Raw genomic sequence first — 16,614 nt, 5'->3', positions numbered from 1 at the left:
TTTGACAGCTTCTCTTTCTATCAAATTTCAAAGCTTTCTAACTTATTTATTTATGCGTGGATTTTGAAAATTCTTTTCTCGATAGATTTTAGATGAAATATATTTTTTAAAAATGTGTTAGTCATCAACTACCTTATTAACAAAACATTAGATTATAAATAATATTTTTTACATATTAATCGCATCTTCTACGAACGTTACTTAATCATCTCACGTAGATGTTAATTGCCAATGATGATGAGATTATTAGTTTTTTTATAATTTTACTGTTTCAGGACCCTTCCTTTTCGAAGGGCTGACCAATCTACATAACTTGTTGGCCGGAGATAAAAAACTCCGCCTCAATAAAGACGGACTGACCCTTGAAAACGAAAATACCATAACTCATTACGACAAATCGGAATCATCGAACGAGGAGTCTAATTACAACGACTACAAAGGTAATATTATCTTTCCTCTATCTTTATTTTGACTGCCAAGGTGGCGTAGTACATGGTACAAGTACGACTACCGCGCTGAGGTCCTGGGTTCGAATCCCGGGTCGGGCCAAAATAATTGTGACTGAGTTTTTCCATAAAAATTACTCAGTCTCAGCTCGGAGTCAGGAAGTTGGCGGTGTGGATGTGCCTCGGAAAGCACGGAAAGCCGTTGGTCCTGCGCCTGATCTCTCTCCGGTCATGTCGGATTGCCGTCTCACCGTACTATGAGAGTGAAGGAACAGAGAGTGCTTTGTGTATTGCACACACTTGTGCACTATAATATATCCTGCGTGGCTGATCTCCGTTGAGATTGGCCGCCGTGGCCGAAACTCGGCTAGGAGGGATTCATTCATTCATTATGTTTCCTAATAATGTAAGGTGATGGGGGCCTGTTCCGGGTATATAATTTTGCAATTACGGAAAATCTCTTATTTAAGTATACGGCTATCAAAGCTTTTCTTTGACATTCACAGCAGAATTTCAATTGAAAATTAAAGCCGACAATTATATTTGTTTTTATTTTTCAAGTCACTTTTTTTACATTTTTATATATATCTTAAAAATAACAATGCATATAAAATAATAATAATAACTCTCCAATGGCGAAAGTCGAGACCTAAGCCACTGTTAGGGAATCAAAGTGAGGAATCTCCTCTCAATGCGCGCCGTGTCCAGCAATACTGCCTTCTGCATCTGTCCTCCGACTCAACGGCCAATTGAGAGCTTCTAAAGATGTTGGTCAACACTCTTTAGTATCAACGCATGCGCAGAAACGACAATCGGGACAATTATAAAGTCCACATCCCACATGTCAGTAACCTCGTGTACTAATTTTTTTTATACGTTCACACCAAAGTTACTCCACTGCATCTGATGATAAGTAGAGTCCAATAGAATGTGGACTAACGAGATTAAGCCGTAGCAATCGACACAATTATGCCGGCCTGTTGGAATAGAATATACACAAGCTAATCCCGAAGCGACGCACTTACATAAGCCATTAAGGTTATAGCTTAAGGTCCATTTTTCATACATTTTGTTTCACCTTTAATCTGGGTAACTAAACAAGTATTGACAAGACAACTTAAATTCACGTCTAGTTAGTGATTAGTTCTCGCAGTTGTAAGATAGTCGTAAAAATAATTAATATGCATGGATATTTCGGCCTTTAAAATTTACTACGACGAAATTTTCATCCATGCATATAACTACAATCACAACTAATGAATAATACAAATTAAATAATACCTAAATTAAGGCAGGTTTTAAAACCTTGTGTACAGTGGTTGCTATCCTAACCCACCACCAACAAAATCTTATGGTTTATAATGTAATTACTTTTTTTCAAGATGACAACAATAAATATGAAGCCGGTTCCGAAAGAAAGTCCTATGAAAAGGACGAATCGGCTTACAAAGAGAAGACGTCAGACAAGCTAAACCTTGGTCTCCAGGGACTGTCGATGTCTCAGTCTAAATCCATCTCAGCTGAGAGGTCAAGCATCGATGCCGAGTCTAACAAGAGCTACACTGAAGAAGAAAGTAAGTTATAATGTAGAAAATATAGGCGAAGGGTGATGTTTCCCAAAAGGGAACCCAATATACAAGGTCATTTTGACATTGCGTTACTAAATGAAACCACATACTCGTCTCCACCGTTGCTGATATTGCGCCAAAAATCATCCATTAATAACAAATATTTTTATCAAAAATTCTGGTTTTTGTTTTCTGATTTTGATCATTTTGTAGTTTAATGCGAATATGGTGTGTGATTGTATTTCTGACAAAGTATGATGTCGCTGCAACGAATTCTTTTATAATAGTAGTGGCATTAGTGCGCGTAAAATTTAAATTACTTTTTATTAAAATTTTATTTTGTTCGAAACTTACACTTTTTTAATTTACATCTACGGCTCAAGTATCTTATTGTAGTGTTATTTCCAAGTAGATAAGTGCGTGGTTTCATGTAGTAACGAAATGTCAAAATGACCCTGCATAGGCACTACTGATATGCATATGCGGTTTGCAAATCGTTCCAATAATAATTAGATTTTACATGAGTGACGAAAGACGCCGGCTGAGATAGGGTTATATGGATCCTGCGCCCCTGATAGATAATATTCACCGTTATTTATAGCCGTTTTGGAATCAAAATGTGTTTACTTAACAATTTGTAGGACCAAAAAATAGTGAATTAATTAATAAAATAAAATGCTTTATTCATCACGTAGAACATAGTTGCACTTATATGTCAAGGTACATGAGAATATTTAATTATTACTTAATTAAATTAGCTTATATAAACGAAGAATTAATTGTACTGATAATTAATAAAAATATTTTTGATATTTTTTCACTCGTTCGAGTTTGATAATGATGTAACGTTGCCACAATTAATTCATAATAATGGCACCGATCATAGTGAGCGTAGTACGTGAGATTTAGTTACATTACGAGTTCTCATTTATTATTCGTAAACATAAATTTTAATGTTTATGTAACAAATATTTTATTACATTGGAATTTTTTTAAACTCTACTATTGATACAGAATTTAAAATTTTCGGTTCCGAAGCGACTATAAAACCACGGTGTATAAAGCATGCGCCATGTCTTTCCTTTCTGCCAAACAAGATTCAATACTCATACATTTATAAAAGCTTGAATTGTAGATTAGTGCGCGTTAAACAAATAAAAGAGTCAGTACCGAAGGGTCCTTTAAGCGGATTCCTACCGGCTTTCCTTTAATATATGTAAAGAGACTATTAAAATAAATGATACTATAAGTTAATAAATATATTTATGGCATAGTGGCCTAAAATCGAGTTATAATTAGTATTAGTGTCGGCTTCTCTTTCGGGAAATTTCATTCTTCGCTAATAAGTGTTTAAGATGTCATAAACCATAAATGAAGTATCCAACACTAATAGATTTTTTCAATTGGAACTAATAGTTCCTGAGATTAGCGCGATTAAACAAACTCTTCAGCTTTATACAGGGTCATTTTGACACTACGTTAATAAATGAAACCACATACTTATCTACTTGGAAATAACTTTACATAAGTTACTTCAGTTGTTGATGTAAAGTAAAAAGTGTAAGTGTCAAACAAAATAAATATGAATAAAAATGCATTTAAATTTTACGCGCCCTAATGTCCCTATTACAATAAGAGAATTCGTCACAGCGGCAACATCATACTTTCAGTCAGAAATACACTGACGCATATGCTATATTCGTATTAAACTACGAAATAATCACAAAAACAGAAAACTAAAAACCAGGATTATTCGTAAAAATATTCGTTATTAATGGATGATTTTTGGCACAATGTCAGCAAAGATGAAGACGAGTATGTAGTTTCATTTAGTAACATACTAAAATGACCCTGTATAATGGTATAAATTAATTGAAATTCCAGATGAGGACGGCTCGAAACGCACCGACTCCGAAGCTAATAAATACAAGGAATCCACGAGCACCTACACCGAGGAATCTACGAAGGAGTTCGGACTTGGCCTCGGAGGTATAAAGAACAAACAAACGAGCGACAAAACCTACAAGGAGGATGAAGTACAATATGATTCTGGAAAGAGCAAGACAGTCGAAAAAAGTGGGTATAAAAATGACGTTTTACAAATAGACGCGTCATACACTAACAAAATGGCACTTAAAAACGACGCACTATTTGCTATATTCACGTACCTGTACATATAATTACAAATTGGCCCGAGAATAAAAAGATGCAGCATATATTCGTTAGAAAAGGATATATATACATCGACAGTTACGTAACAACGTTAGTGCCGCGCGCTCATTGGCCGTCAAGTCAGGCAATTACCTTACTTTCGTCTTGCCAGTATTGAGCTCGGACAACGTATCTATGTAATAAAAACATCTTAGGGTATAATCTTCGGCTTTAACTTTTTGGCGCTATTTTTTGGATCTTCATTAGTGCCGCTGGTACAGCTTAAAGGGCCTGCGGTTAATTAAAGGGGACCCTAGTGTGAAAGAGTCAATATATTTTTTTTCCTCATTTGTGTCAGCCCGTTCCTCACTCAAATAGGCTGTCGCCGACATTTACTTTTATAATAGTACTAGCTTTTGCTCACGGCTTTGTCCGTGTGAAGGAGTTTTCCGGGATAGTGTTTTTCCGACTTAGCCTTTGTGTTATTCTGATGTAAAACAAATATCATTGTAAAGTTTCATCCAAATCCGTTCAGTAGTTTTTTTGTTAAAGAGGAACAAACATACATACATACCTACATTAGTAGGATAGACTTTATAACATGTAGTGGTAAATAATCAAAGATTTTTTAAATATCTTTGTCATGAAAACAAATTGTAAAGATTTAAAATAAGTAGGCATGGCAGACATTCTTATAAATATACTAACGTTCTATCGTCGGGTACGAAGCACTAATCAGAATAAACTTTGATGCAGACTGAGTTATGGTTAGTTTATCCTTACCGATGACGCATAGTCAACACACAAACATTACGCATTTATCTTCGAGGCGTATGTAGAGGCGCAACCAGGGCACCCACTTTTCGCCAAGTGTGTTCCGACCCATAATGCTAGAGGGCGAGCCTATCACTAATTCCAGAGTCCAAGCTGATACTGAGCAGAGAAAACCAAATTTCACCTTACTCGACTTGTTTTTTTTTGTGGTATTGGACCCCACAGTCACTGTAACTGGAATGCCAGGCTTAGCGATTGTCCTGGAGGAAAGTTTGGGAGGGGATAGTTGGGAAGGATAAGGAAACCTCTTAGGATGAGAGGAGATGAGGCTAGGAACAGTTCACAAGCCCTTATAGGTCTCAATGTGGATTCGCAACTATGATACACACTTAAGTATGTGCCTAGGGCCGCGATAGACGTCCTCCCGTGCGGGCGTGCATTCAATGTGGAGATCAGGCGCATAAGAATTGCCTCGGGTACTCTAACTCAGATTAGAGCGCTGCCGTACCGCGCATGCAGTACAACTACATCACCGAGACATTCTACCTATAGTAAAATTTTTGTGTGATTCCAGAAAACATCGATGACGTTGCTCACGAGAAGGTCTCAAAGTCTGCATACGACAACTCCGACAGTAGCTCCAAGTACGCCAGGGAGGTTTCTGAAGAATCCAAAAACTACAACGCGGATGAAGCTCAAGCTCTTCTGAGAGGCGGTGAGACGGTTTTTTTAAACATTATCCCTATTTCACTTTTCTTAGGGTTCTAAGAAGAAAGAAAGAAAAGAGTTTTATTATTGGCACAAAATACAGTTATAACACATAAAGTATTTTTTAAGCCAATTAGATTAATGTGCCAACAAAGGGCTACTCAATACTCATTCTAAAGTAATTGAAAATAAAACCAAACCCATTTGTCAACAGAATCTGCAGAAGGCGAAAGCACGAAGAAACACGACATCTACCTGAATGAAGACAGCAAATCCAAGCACAAAACTACAGAATCAGTGACAGAAACCAAAGAAAAAATATCTAGACCAAAAAGATCATTATCCGCAATCAGATCGAAGGTTGTTTCTTCAAGCTCATCATCATCATCATCATCATCTTCTTCTTCCTCTAGTTCTTACAGCTCTGCTTCTAATGATGGCGATGTCGTTGTTTCGAAAACTTCCGAAAACGAGTCAGAAGAAGCAAGCGCCAATAACGACAGCTATTATTCAAGCCAATACGATTCTGATGGTAAATTTGTCGAGGAAAAGTCTGAATCAAGTGATGCTAGCAAGTCTGCTGACGCCAGCGCATCTTCCGAATTCCTTGAGATTGATAATTCCAATGGACAGGGAAGCGTAGTTCACGAAAAGTCTGATGAAAGCGCGTCTAGCAAGTCTTCTGACGCCAGCGCATCTTCCGAATTCCTTGAGATTGATAACACCCACGGACAGGGAAGCGTAGTTCACGAAAAGTCTGACGAAAATGCATCTAGCCAGTCTTCTGACTCCAGCGCATCTTCTGAATTCTTTGAAATTGATAACTCCCACGGACAGGGAAGCGTAGTTCACGAAAAGTCTGACGAAAGTGCATCTAGCCAGTCATCTGACTCTAGCGCATCCTCAGAATTCTATGCGCGTGATAATTCTCAAGGCAATGATAACGTTGTTCATGAAAAGTCGGAAGAAAACGCGTCTAACCAATCTTCTGAATCCAACGAGTCTTCTGAATCATATGTAAGCGACAATTACCTTGAACATGAAAATGTTGAAGCCAAGGAATCAGCTGAACACAATTCTGCCGATTACGATCACAGCTCAGATAGTGTAAACCATCAATCCAGCTCTAACCACGAATCTGCTGCTCACGAACAGAGCTCAGAGATTGTGAACGAAGCATCCAGCTCTAACCACGAATCTGCTGCTCACGAACAGAACTCAGAGATTGTGAACGAAGCATCCAGCTCTAACCACGAATCTGCTGCTCACGAACAGAGCTCAGAGATTGTGAACGAAGCATCCAGCTCTAACCACGAATCTGCTGCTCACGAACAGAGCTCAGAGATTGTGAACGAAGCATCCAGCTCTAACCACGAATCTGTTTCTCACGAACAGAGCTCAGAGATTGTGAACGAAGCATCCAGCTCTAACCACGAATCTGCTTCTCACGAACAGAGCTCAGAGATTGTGAACGAAGCATCCAACTCGAATTACGAATCTGCTGCTCACGAACAGAGCTCAGAGATTGTGAACGAAGCATCCAGCTCTAACCATGAATCTGCTTCTCACGAACAGAGCTCAGAGATTGTGAACGAAGCATCCAGCTCTAACCACGAATCTGCTGCTCACGAACAGAGCTCAGAGATTGTGAACGAAGCATCCAGCTCGAGTTACGAATCTGCTGCTCACGAACAGAACTCAGAGATTATGGACGAAGCATCCAGCTCTAACCATGAATCTGCTTCTCACGAACAGAGCTCAGAGATTGTGAACGAAGCATCCAGCTCTAACCACGAATCTGCTGCTCACAAACAGAGCTCAGAGATTGTGAACGAAGCATCCAGCTCTAACCACGAATCTGCTTCTCACGAACAGAGCTCAGAGATTGTGAACGAATCATCCAGCTCTAACCACGAATCTGCTTCTCACGAACAGAGCTCAGAGATTGTGAACGAAGCATCCAACTCGAATTACGAATCTGCTGCTCACGAACAGAGCTCAGAGATTGTGAACGAAGCATCCAGCTCGAGTTACAAATCTGCTGCTCACGAACAGAACTCAGAAATTGTGAACGAAGCATCCAGCTCTAACCACGAATCTGCTGCTCACGAACAGACCTCAGAGATTGTGAACGAAGCATCCAGCTCTAACCACGAATCTGCTGCTCACAAACAGAGCTCAGAGATTGTGAACGAAGCATCCAGCTCTAACCACGAATCTGCTGCTCACGAACAGAACTCAGAGATTGTGAACGAAGCATCCAGCTCTAACCACGAAGTTGCTTCTCACGAACAGAGCTCAGAGATTGTGAACGAAGCATCCAGCTCTAACCACGAAGTTGCTTCTAACGAACAGAGCTCAGAGATTGTGAACGAAGCATCCAGCTCTAACCACGAATCTGCTTCTCACGAACAGAGCTCAGAGATTGTGAACGAAGCATCCAGCTCTAACCACGAAGTTGCTTCTAACGAACAGAGCTCAGAGATTGTGAACGAAGCATCCAGCTCTAACCACGAATCTGCTTCTCACGAACAGAGCTCAGAGATTGTGAACGAAGCATCCAGCTCTAACCACGAAGTTGCTTCTAACGAACAGAGCTCAGAGATTGTGAACGTAGCATCCAGCTCTAACCACGAATCTGCTTCTCACGAACAGAGCTCAGAGATTGTGAACGAAGCCTCCAGCTCTAACCACGAATCTGCTTCTCACGAACAGAGCTCAGAGATTGTGAACGAAGCATCCAACTCGAATTACGAATCTGCTGCTCACGAACAGAGCTCAGAGATTGTGAACGAAGCATCCAGCTCGAGTTACAAATCTGCTGCTCACGAACAGAACTCAGAAATTGTGAACGAAGCATCCAGCTCCAATCACGAATCTGCTTCTCACGAACAGAGCTCAGAGATTGTGAACGAAGCATCCAGCTCCAATCACGAATCTGCTTCTCACGAACAGAACTCAGAGATTGTGAACGAAGCATCCAGCTCTAACCACGAATCTGCTTCTCACGAACAGAGCTCAGAGATTGTGAACGAAGCATCCAGCTCTAACCACGAAGTTGCTTCTAACGAACAGAGCTCAGAGATTGTGAACGAAGCATCCAGCTCTAACCACGAATCTGCTTCTCAAGAACAGAGCTCAGAGATTGTGAACGAAGCATCCAGCTCTAACCACGAATCTGCTGCTCACGAACAGAGCTCAGAGATTGTGAACGAAGCATCCAGCTCTAACCACGAATCTGCTTCTCACGAACAGAGCTCAGAGATTGTGAACGAAGCATCCAGCTCTAACCACGAAGTTGCTTCTAACGAACAGAGCTCAGAGATTGTGAACGAAGCATCTAGCTCTAACCACGAATCTGCTTCTCACGAACAGAGCTCAGAGATTGTGAACGAAGCATCCAGCTCTAACCACGAAGTTGCTTCTAACGAACAGAGCTCAGAGATTGTGAACGAAGCATCCAGCTCTAACCACGAATCTGCTTCTCACGAACAGAGCTCAGAGATTGTGAACGAAGCCTCCAGCTCTAACCACGAAGTTGCTTCTCACGAACAGAGCTCAGAGATTGTGAACGAAGCATCCAGCTCTAACCACGAATCTGCTGCTCACGAACAGAACTCAGAGATTGTGAACGAAGCATCCAGCTCTAACCACGAATCTGCTTCTCACGAACAGAGCTCAGAGATTGTGAACGAAGCATCCAACTCGAATTACGAATCTGCTGCTCACGAACAGAGCTCAGAGATTGTGAACGAAGCATCCAGCTCGAGTTACAAATCTGCTGCTCACGAACAGAACTCAGAAATTGTGAACGAAGCATCCAGCTCCAATCACGAATCTGCTTCTCACGAACAGAGCTCAGAGATTGTGAACGAAGCATCCAGCTCCAATCACGAATCTGCTTCTCACGAACAGAACTCAGAGATTGTGAACGAAGCATCCAGCTCTAACCACGAATCTGCTTCTCACGAACAGAGCTCAGAGATTGTGAACGAAGCATCCAGCTCTAACCACGAAGTTGCTTCTAACGAACAGAGCTCAGAGATTGTGAACGAAGCATCCAGCTCTAACCACGAATCTGCTTCTCAAGAACAGAGCTCAGAGATTGTGAACGAAGCATCCAGCTCTAACCACGAATCTGCTGCTCACGAACAGAGCTCAGAGATTGTGAACGAAGCATCCAGCTCTAACCACGAATCTGCTTCTCACGAACAGAGCTCAGAGATTGTGAACGAAGCATCCAGCTCTAACCACGAAGTTGCTTCTAACGAACAGAGCTCAGAGATTGTGAACGAAGCATCTAGCTCTAACCACGAATCTGCTTCTCACGAACAGAGCTCAGAGATTGTGAACGAAGCATCCAGCTCTAACCACGAAGTTGCTTCTAACGAACAGAGCTCAGAGATTGTGAACGAAGCATCCAGCTCTAACCACGAATCTGCTTCTCACGAACAGAGCTCAGAGATTGTGAACGAAGCCTCCAGCTCTAACCACGAAGTTGCTTCTCACGAACAGAGCTCAGAGATTGTGAACGAAGCATCCAGCTCTAACCACGAATCTGCTGCTCACGAACAGAACTCAGAGATTGTGAACGAAGCATCCAGCTCTAACCACGAATCTGCTTCTCACGAACAGAGCTCAGAGATTGTGAACGAAGCATCCAGCTCTAACCACGAAGTTGCTTCTAACGAACAGAGCTCAGAGATTGTGAACGAAGCATCCAGCTCTAACCACGAATCTGCTTCTCACGAACAGAGCTCAGAGATTGTGAACGAAGCATCCAGCTCTAACCACGAATCTGCTTCTCACGAACAGAGCTCAGAGATTGTGAATGAAGCATCCAACTCGAATTACGAAGCTGCTGCTCACGAACAGAGCTCTGAGATTGTGAACGAAGCATCCAGCTCTAACCACGAAGTTGCTTCTCACGAACAGAGCTCAGAGATTGTGAACGAAGCATCCAGCTCTAACCACGAATCTGCTGCTCACGAACAGATCTCAGAGATTGTGAACGAAGCATCCAGCTCTAACCACGAATCTGCTTCTCACGAACAGAGCTCAGAGATTGTGAACGAAGCATCCAGCTCTAACCACGAAGTTGCTTCTCACGAACAGAGCTCAGAGATTGTGAACGAAGCATCCAGCTCTAACCACGAATCTGCTTCTCAAGAGCAGAGCTCAGAGATTGTGAACGAAGCATCCAACTCGAATTACGAATCTGCTGCTCACGAACAGAGCTCAGAGATTGCTGAACGAAGCATCCAGCTCTAACCACGAATCTGCTTCTCACGAACAGAGCTCAGAGATTGTGAACGAAGCATCCAGCTCTAACCACGAATCTGCTTCTCACGAACAGAGCTCAGAGATTGTGAACGAAGCATCCAGCTCTAACCACGAATCTGCTGCTTACGAACAGAGCTCAGAGATTGTGAACGAAGCATCCAGCTCTAACCACGAATCTGCTGCTCACGAACAGAGCTCAGAGATTGTGAACGAAGCATCCAGCTCTAACCATGAATCTGCTTCTCACGAAGAAAATTCTGCTTCTCATAGTGAAGAGAACATTGAATCACGAGAAACTCATAACAAAGATAGTTCCAACCTCAAAGAATGCTCTGGTAGGAATAAACAAAGTGAAATCAACAAAGATAGCATCAACTCGTACTCTAAAAGTAATGAGGACAAATCCTCTAGCAATTCTCAAGAATCTAGCTCCAACGAAGAAATTACCGAAGATGTAATCACCAAAAAATCCCATAAGTCTGAAAACAACGAATATTCCCACTCCCAAAACGACGAGAGTAATTACGAAGAAGTAAAAGACAACACAATCAAGGCAGGTGTTGAAGCGTCAGAGAGCTCTTTCTCCTCAAACCAAAACTCTGAACAAAACAGCCATTCCCAAGAGTCTGAAGCTAATAAACAGGTAACAGAAGAGTCGCGTAACACAGCTCAATACGAGAGCAAGGATGCTGGCGTTAAAAAAGATGTGAGCGCTGACGAAGCAACTTATGTCAACGAGGAATCGTCAAACTCTAACGAGCATTCATCAAGCGAGAACAGTGAGAATTATAATCACGTCGACAAGTCCGCAGACGGCTATGTGAGTAAAAAACACGCAAGCAGCGACCAACAAGAGTCTAAAAAAGACTCCGAGAACAACAAATATGTAGAAGAAACATCAAACAGTTTTACCGCTGAAGAAAATTCATACGATAGTTCCAACTCGGCGAGCAAGAATTCGGAGTCGAATGAGAATATTGTCAAGAAAGGAGATGCATCTTACATTGATCAAGACTCTAGCAATCATGAGGAGTCGTCTGCTTCAGAATCAGCTTTTGCCAGTGAAGAAAAACGTAGAGAAGATGGTTCCTACTACAGCAGCGAAGAATCAGCGAATAGCGACAAAACTGCAGCAAGTGGTTCAGAGTCCACCAAGAAAGTTGTTGAGGATGATGGCTACTTGCATAAAGACGAGGCGTCTAGTGCATTCGACGAATCATCCAGCGAAGACTCCAACCACAGCGACGTTGTCTCAGTTTCAAGCGACGGCTCGTTAATCAGCAACCAAGAGTCAAGCCAAAGTTCTGCGGCGTCCAGCAGCTCGTCTGAAGACCTGAGTCACGTGGAAATTACCGAAAATTCACGCGAAGAGCGTCAACATTCAAGCGACAGCGACGAATCCGCAAACAGCGCCGCAGAAAGGAGCAGTTACCACGCCAAGAGCGAAGGTGCTGAAATCGTCCAGGAACACGAAAGCGATTCCGATAATTACGAACGTAGCGAATCAGAGGCCGACAGCTATTCACGTGTTAACGAAGACGGCTCCACTTTGGACAAAGAGTCTAAGTCGGATAGCCAACGGGTTGTAAACAGTGGCTCTGAGAAGTCTAGCTACATCGCGTCCAACGAAGACGGTACCTACAGGAACGAGCAAAAGGCCAAAGAGCACTTCGATTCTTTGGACAGCTCATCAACTAGTAACAGCCATGTTGAGACAAGAGCCGACGGATCATATCTCAACAGCAAGCATTCTCGGGATAGCGACAACCTCGAATCCAACGCTTCGGACAAAAGTAGCTCCGTCATAATCGATCACGATAAAACAGTCGCTGAAGATAGCTCAAGCAGTTCCCAACAATCAGAATCTAAAGTCTCGGAATCAGGCTTCCATTTGACAAAGGACGCTGACGGTTCAATCACAGAGAGCGAATCTTCCACAGACAATGTCCATTCAGCTAAACAAGATTCTAAAAGCTACAATTACGACCAACAGAATGCTGATGGTTCTTACTTGATTGATCAAAATGCTAGCGAGCATTCCGACACGTCGAACAGTAATAACTATGACGGTAGCTTCTACAACATAAACCCTGACGGATCATACGTAGACAGTATAGAGTCCAGAAAGAGCGAGGATTCCCACCTCCTTGACGCCAGCAGTAACACCCACGAATCAGTAGGTAAAGATGGCTCATACCTCCACGATCACAGCGATAGTTATTCCGAAGAAAATTCAGACAGCGGAAGCAATTCAAATGACTTCTTGTCGAAAGACAAGGACGGTACTTTAGTAGCCCACGAAATTCAATCTAAATACGAAAATTCCAATCACAATGAGGCCGATAACAGTAAATTCGTGTCTGACGATGGTCATGGCAACTACGTGAGAGATGAATCCTCCAGCCAGAATTCTGGATTCTCCTCATCAAGTTCTGGAAAGAATGATTATAAAAGCGTAGACGTTAACGGTAACTTTGTTGGTAATGAGCAATTGTATGACAGAGACCGTTCTGGAAGCTCCTCCTCCAGTTCCAATCTATACGAAGAGACCAACGACGATGGATCTGCTGTTAAAGAGTACAACACGCACGAAAAGGAAGCATCTAACTCACGCGACACTACGTCTTCCGAAAATGTTATAGACAGCGTAGTCGGATACATCAAGAAACAAGAATTCAGAGACAGCGCTGCATCGCATGACAAGGAAAGCGAATATAACTCCCATGAATCCGTCGACAGTGAAGGAAACACTGTTACAAGCGAACATAAGGCTGACAGGGAAGAGTCTTCTAGCTCCAACGTTGAAAAAGATAGGTATGTGATATCAAACGAACATGGCACCTTGTTCGGCGACCAGTCCAGCGACAGCCAGCAATCTGCGAGCAGCGACTCTAATAATGATTACTTCGTAGCTGTTGGTGAAGATGGGTCTAAAGTTGAGGCCCATAGCGAAAGTTCGAACAAGGAGTCGTCTCAGCAGTCTTCAAGCAGCGAAGTAGTTGTTAGCGACGACGGAGATTCAAGTTACGGAGATGATAAGAGTTACAGTTCAAGATCTTCGAAATCTAGCTCATCTTCTTCATCGTCCTCGTCTTCCTTCTCCAGATCCAGTTCTTCATCAAGTTCGAGGTCAAGTTCTTCAGGATTTAAATCACATTCCTTTGGATCTAGAGGTTCCTCCTTGCTGTCCAGACTTAGAAACAGATTCGGTTAAATTATTACCGATTGTTTTTTATTTTTTTTTCCTTAGTGTTGAAGGGTAATGTGTTTTTATGTATTTTGGGCGTAAATAAATTTATTGCATCATAATGTTTTTTTTTTAATCTTCTGCCATCAAAGCGAAAATATACACAAATTCAGACCCCACGCATTTTCAGGGCAAGCTTTGAAGGTGCAATATCTATAAAAACTCATAAATTTGGAATTAATCACTCCATAGTACTTATACCGAACAAGTTACGAAGCCAATCAGACCTTAGGCTTCAATATATTATCCAAAGTTATTAGTTTCGAAGAATCCATAGAACCGACTTCCCTTTTAGGTTTATTTGCGTTTTTCTTAATTTTTATTTTCTGTTTAATTGCCCGCGATATGTTACCTAAGGTAATTTCTTTTGCCCCGGGTTACCTTTGGAAAAATTTCACTCGTCGCCACTGTAAGTTTTAAGAAGAAATGATAATTTAAATTGTTACAAGGTATTTAATGTTGTCACTACATAGTATAAAACAAAGTCGCTTTCTCTGGCCCTTTGTATAAGTACTTAAATCTTTAAAACCACGCAACGGATTTTAATGCGTTTTTTTTTAATAGATAGAGTGATTCAAGAGGAAGGTTTATATGGAGTAAATAGTGGAGAAATACTGTTATTTTGTTATGTTATACCCGTGCGAAGCCAGAGCGGGCCGCTATGTTTTTATATACAACGTTCACAGTTTTTCTGTAGTGTATTTAGTATCAGCATTGCATCCGTGCGAAGCCGGGGCGGGTCGCTAGTTATAAATAAATTTCACCACTGAATGGCTGACCATTGAACTTAGCACCCATTTAGATCTCCTTTTGCCGTTGAAGTCACCAAGGCATATAATTATGAACTTGGCTGTCATGTCACATTTATGTTTTTAATGAGATAAGGTCAGTCGGGGGAAGTGCGCCATAAAATTTTCATAGCTGGATTCAATGCAAAATAATTTCTTTTTGTGCTGACTTAAGAATATAATTTTATTAATTTAAGAATATTTGGTATTTTGTGATAACAACCTATAGCCATTCAAGGAAATCGGACCATAAATTAATAATATTTTGCTCAAAGTAAAAAAAAATGGTAGTAGGCGCACTTGCCTCCGGAAATGGGGTAAGTGCGCCTGTGTAAAAAAACGCCAATATGAAACATTATAAAGAAAACACTCACTTTAGTCCATAGAGAAATAAGTTTTACACGCATTGCTCTTGGATAATTTTTAATCAATCAATATTATAACAAACTATGGCTGTCAAATCAAATTCGGGGTAAGTGCGCCATATATATGTAAATCAGGGCTTGAAAACATTTCAGAATTTTTATTGATATATAATTTTTTGCTATGTTAGAGGATTGTGTGCGGATATTATGTTGGAATAAAAAAATGTTAGCCCTAATATAAAATCCATTTTATTTATGAAACTAAAAAAAACATACAAAAATTTAGGAATTAACAATTTTGAATGCGTTATAACTCAATTACTTAGAATTTGGCCTTATGACATTTGATATGTTTTATCTGCATTATATCCAGATAACGTGCCTGATCGAACAGCAACCTATTCACGTAAAGTTGCTCTAGACCAAGATATTTCAGTTTTTCTTTTGTAAAAACGAATTAACTAATACGCCCTTTTATTTAAGTCGGCTCAAAACGAAATACCTTGAGTACAAAACATTCTGCTGTTAAGTATAACATTTTAATAATAATAATTCATATAAGTAAAACTTATTCTCAAAAAAGGTTGGTTATATATGGATCAGGGGCAAGTGGGGGTGCTAGGTCAGGAAACCTCCTCGTTGTGCACCCTGGGCAACGGCGCGTCGATCAGACCGATCAGGCTGATCTGCGCGCTGGCTAATATCCTGACAACCGAGGTGGTTGGCGGTCGTCGCCTCTTGCGGCGGCCGTCGTGTTGCAGTTGACGAGATTGGCCCATCTTGGGCGGCCCCCGGTTCTGTCCGGAGGTGTCGACGGGCTCGGTGTGCGCTCATCCCGCCCCGAGCAGGCAGTGGGGGGGACTCCCTCTCCCATTGTCGCCGTCGCAGATCGTAATCCGGTATGGAGGTCGGTGGTTATGTCTCGCGCTCCTGCCGGACCGAGGGTCTTGGCTTAACCGCCCGGACTGCGAGGAAGAAAACCTCTATAAAAATTACCCCGAATCCCAAGCGGCGGCGCACCGCGAGGGGGCCGACCCTCTTGGCGGGTTACGCTAGGCTTACCCAGGTACAGGGGGCACTGCCTGGGTGGACTTTTATTTCCCCCATACTCGTGGGAACCAAAATGAATAACATTGAAAAAAACCCAATTTTTAAATAAGACGCCAGTGGTTGTGCTGGAGAGGCTGCCTACTCCAGTTCCGGCTGGAGAGGCGGAGGTGGTGACAGGTGGGGAGGGCGGGAAGCCCGTCGAGGCCTTAGTGGGCCGCTTTTATGTAGGAGACT

The 16,614-nt window shown here is 41.7% G+C and overlaps 1 protein-coding gene across 1 annotated transcript; it reads left to right on the top strand.

Moving 5' to 3' along the window:
- Nucleotides 1–250: 250 nt before the first annotated feature.
- Nucleotides 251–14,239, top strand: LOC119193594 (serine-rich adhesin for platelets-like; the record flags this gene model as incomplete). The annotated part of the gene is made up of 9 exons (XM_037447240.1): nt 251–440; nt 1,829–2,020; nt 3,899–4,090; nt 5,514–5,654; nt 5,862–6,811; nt 7,712–7,834; nt 8,423–8,614; nt 9,383–9,574; nt 10,845–14,239. Coding segments are annotated over 9 exons (5,472 nt in total), but the record flags the coding sequence as incomplete, so codon positions are not given.
- Between the last annotated feature and the right edge of the window lie 2,375 nt (nt 14,240–16,614).

Source organism: Manduca sexta, unplaced genomic scaffold (assembly GCF_014839805.1).
Source record: "Manduca sexta isolate Smith_Timp_Sample1 unplaced genomic scaffold, JHU_Msex_v1.0 HiC_scaffold_772, whole genome shotgun sequence".
In the NCBI taxonomy this organism is placed as follows: Eukaryota; Metazoa; Arthropoda; class Insecta; order Lepidoptera; family Sphingidae; genus Manduca; species Manduca sexta.
This window is presented reverse-complemented; position numbering and strand designations above follow the sequence as displayed.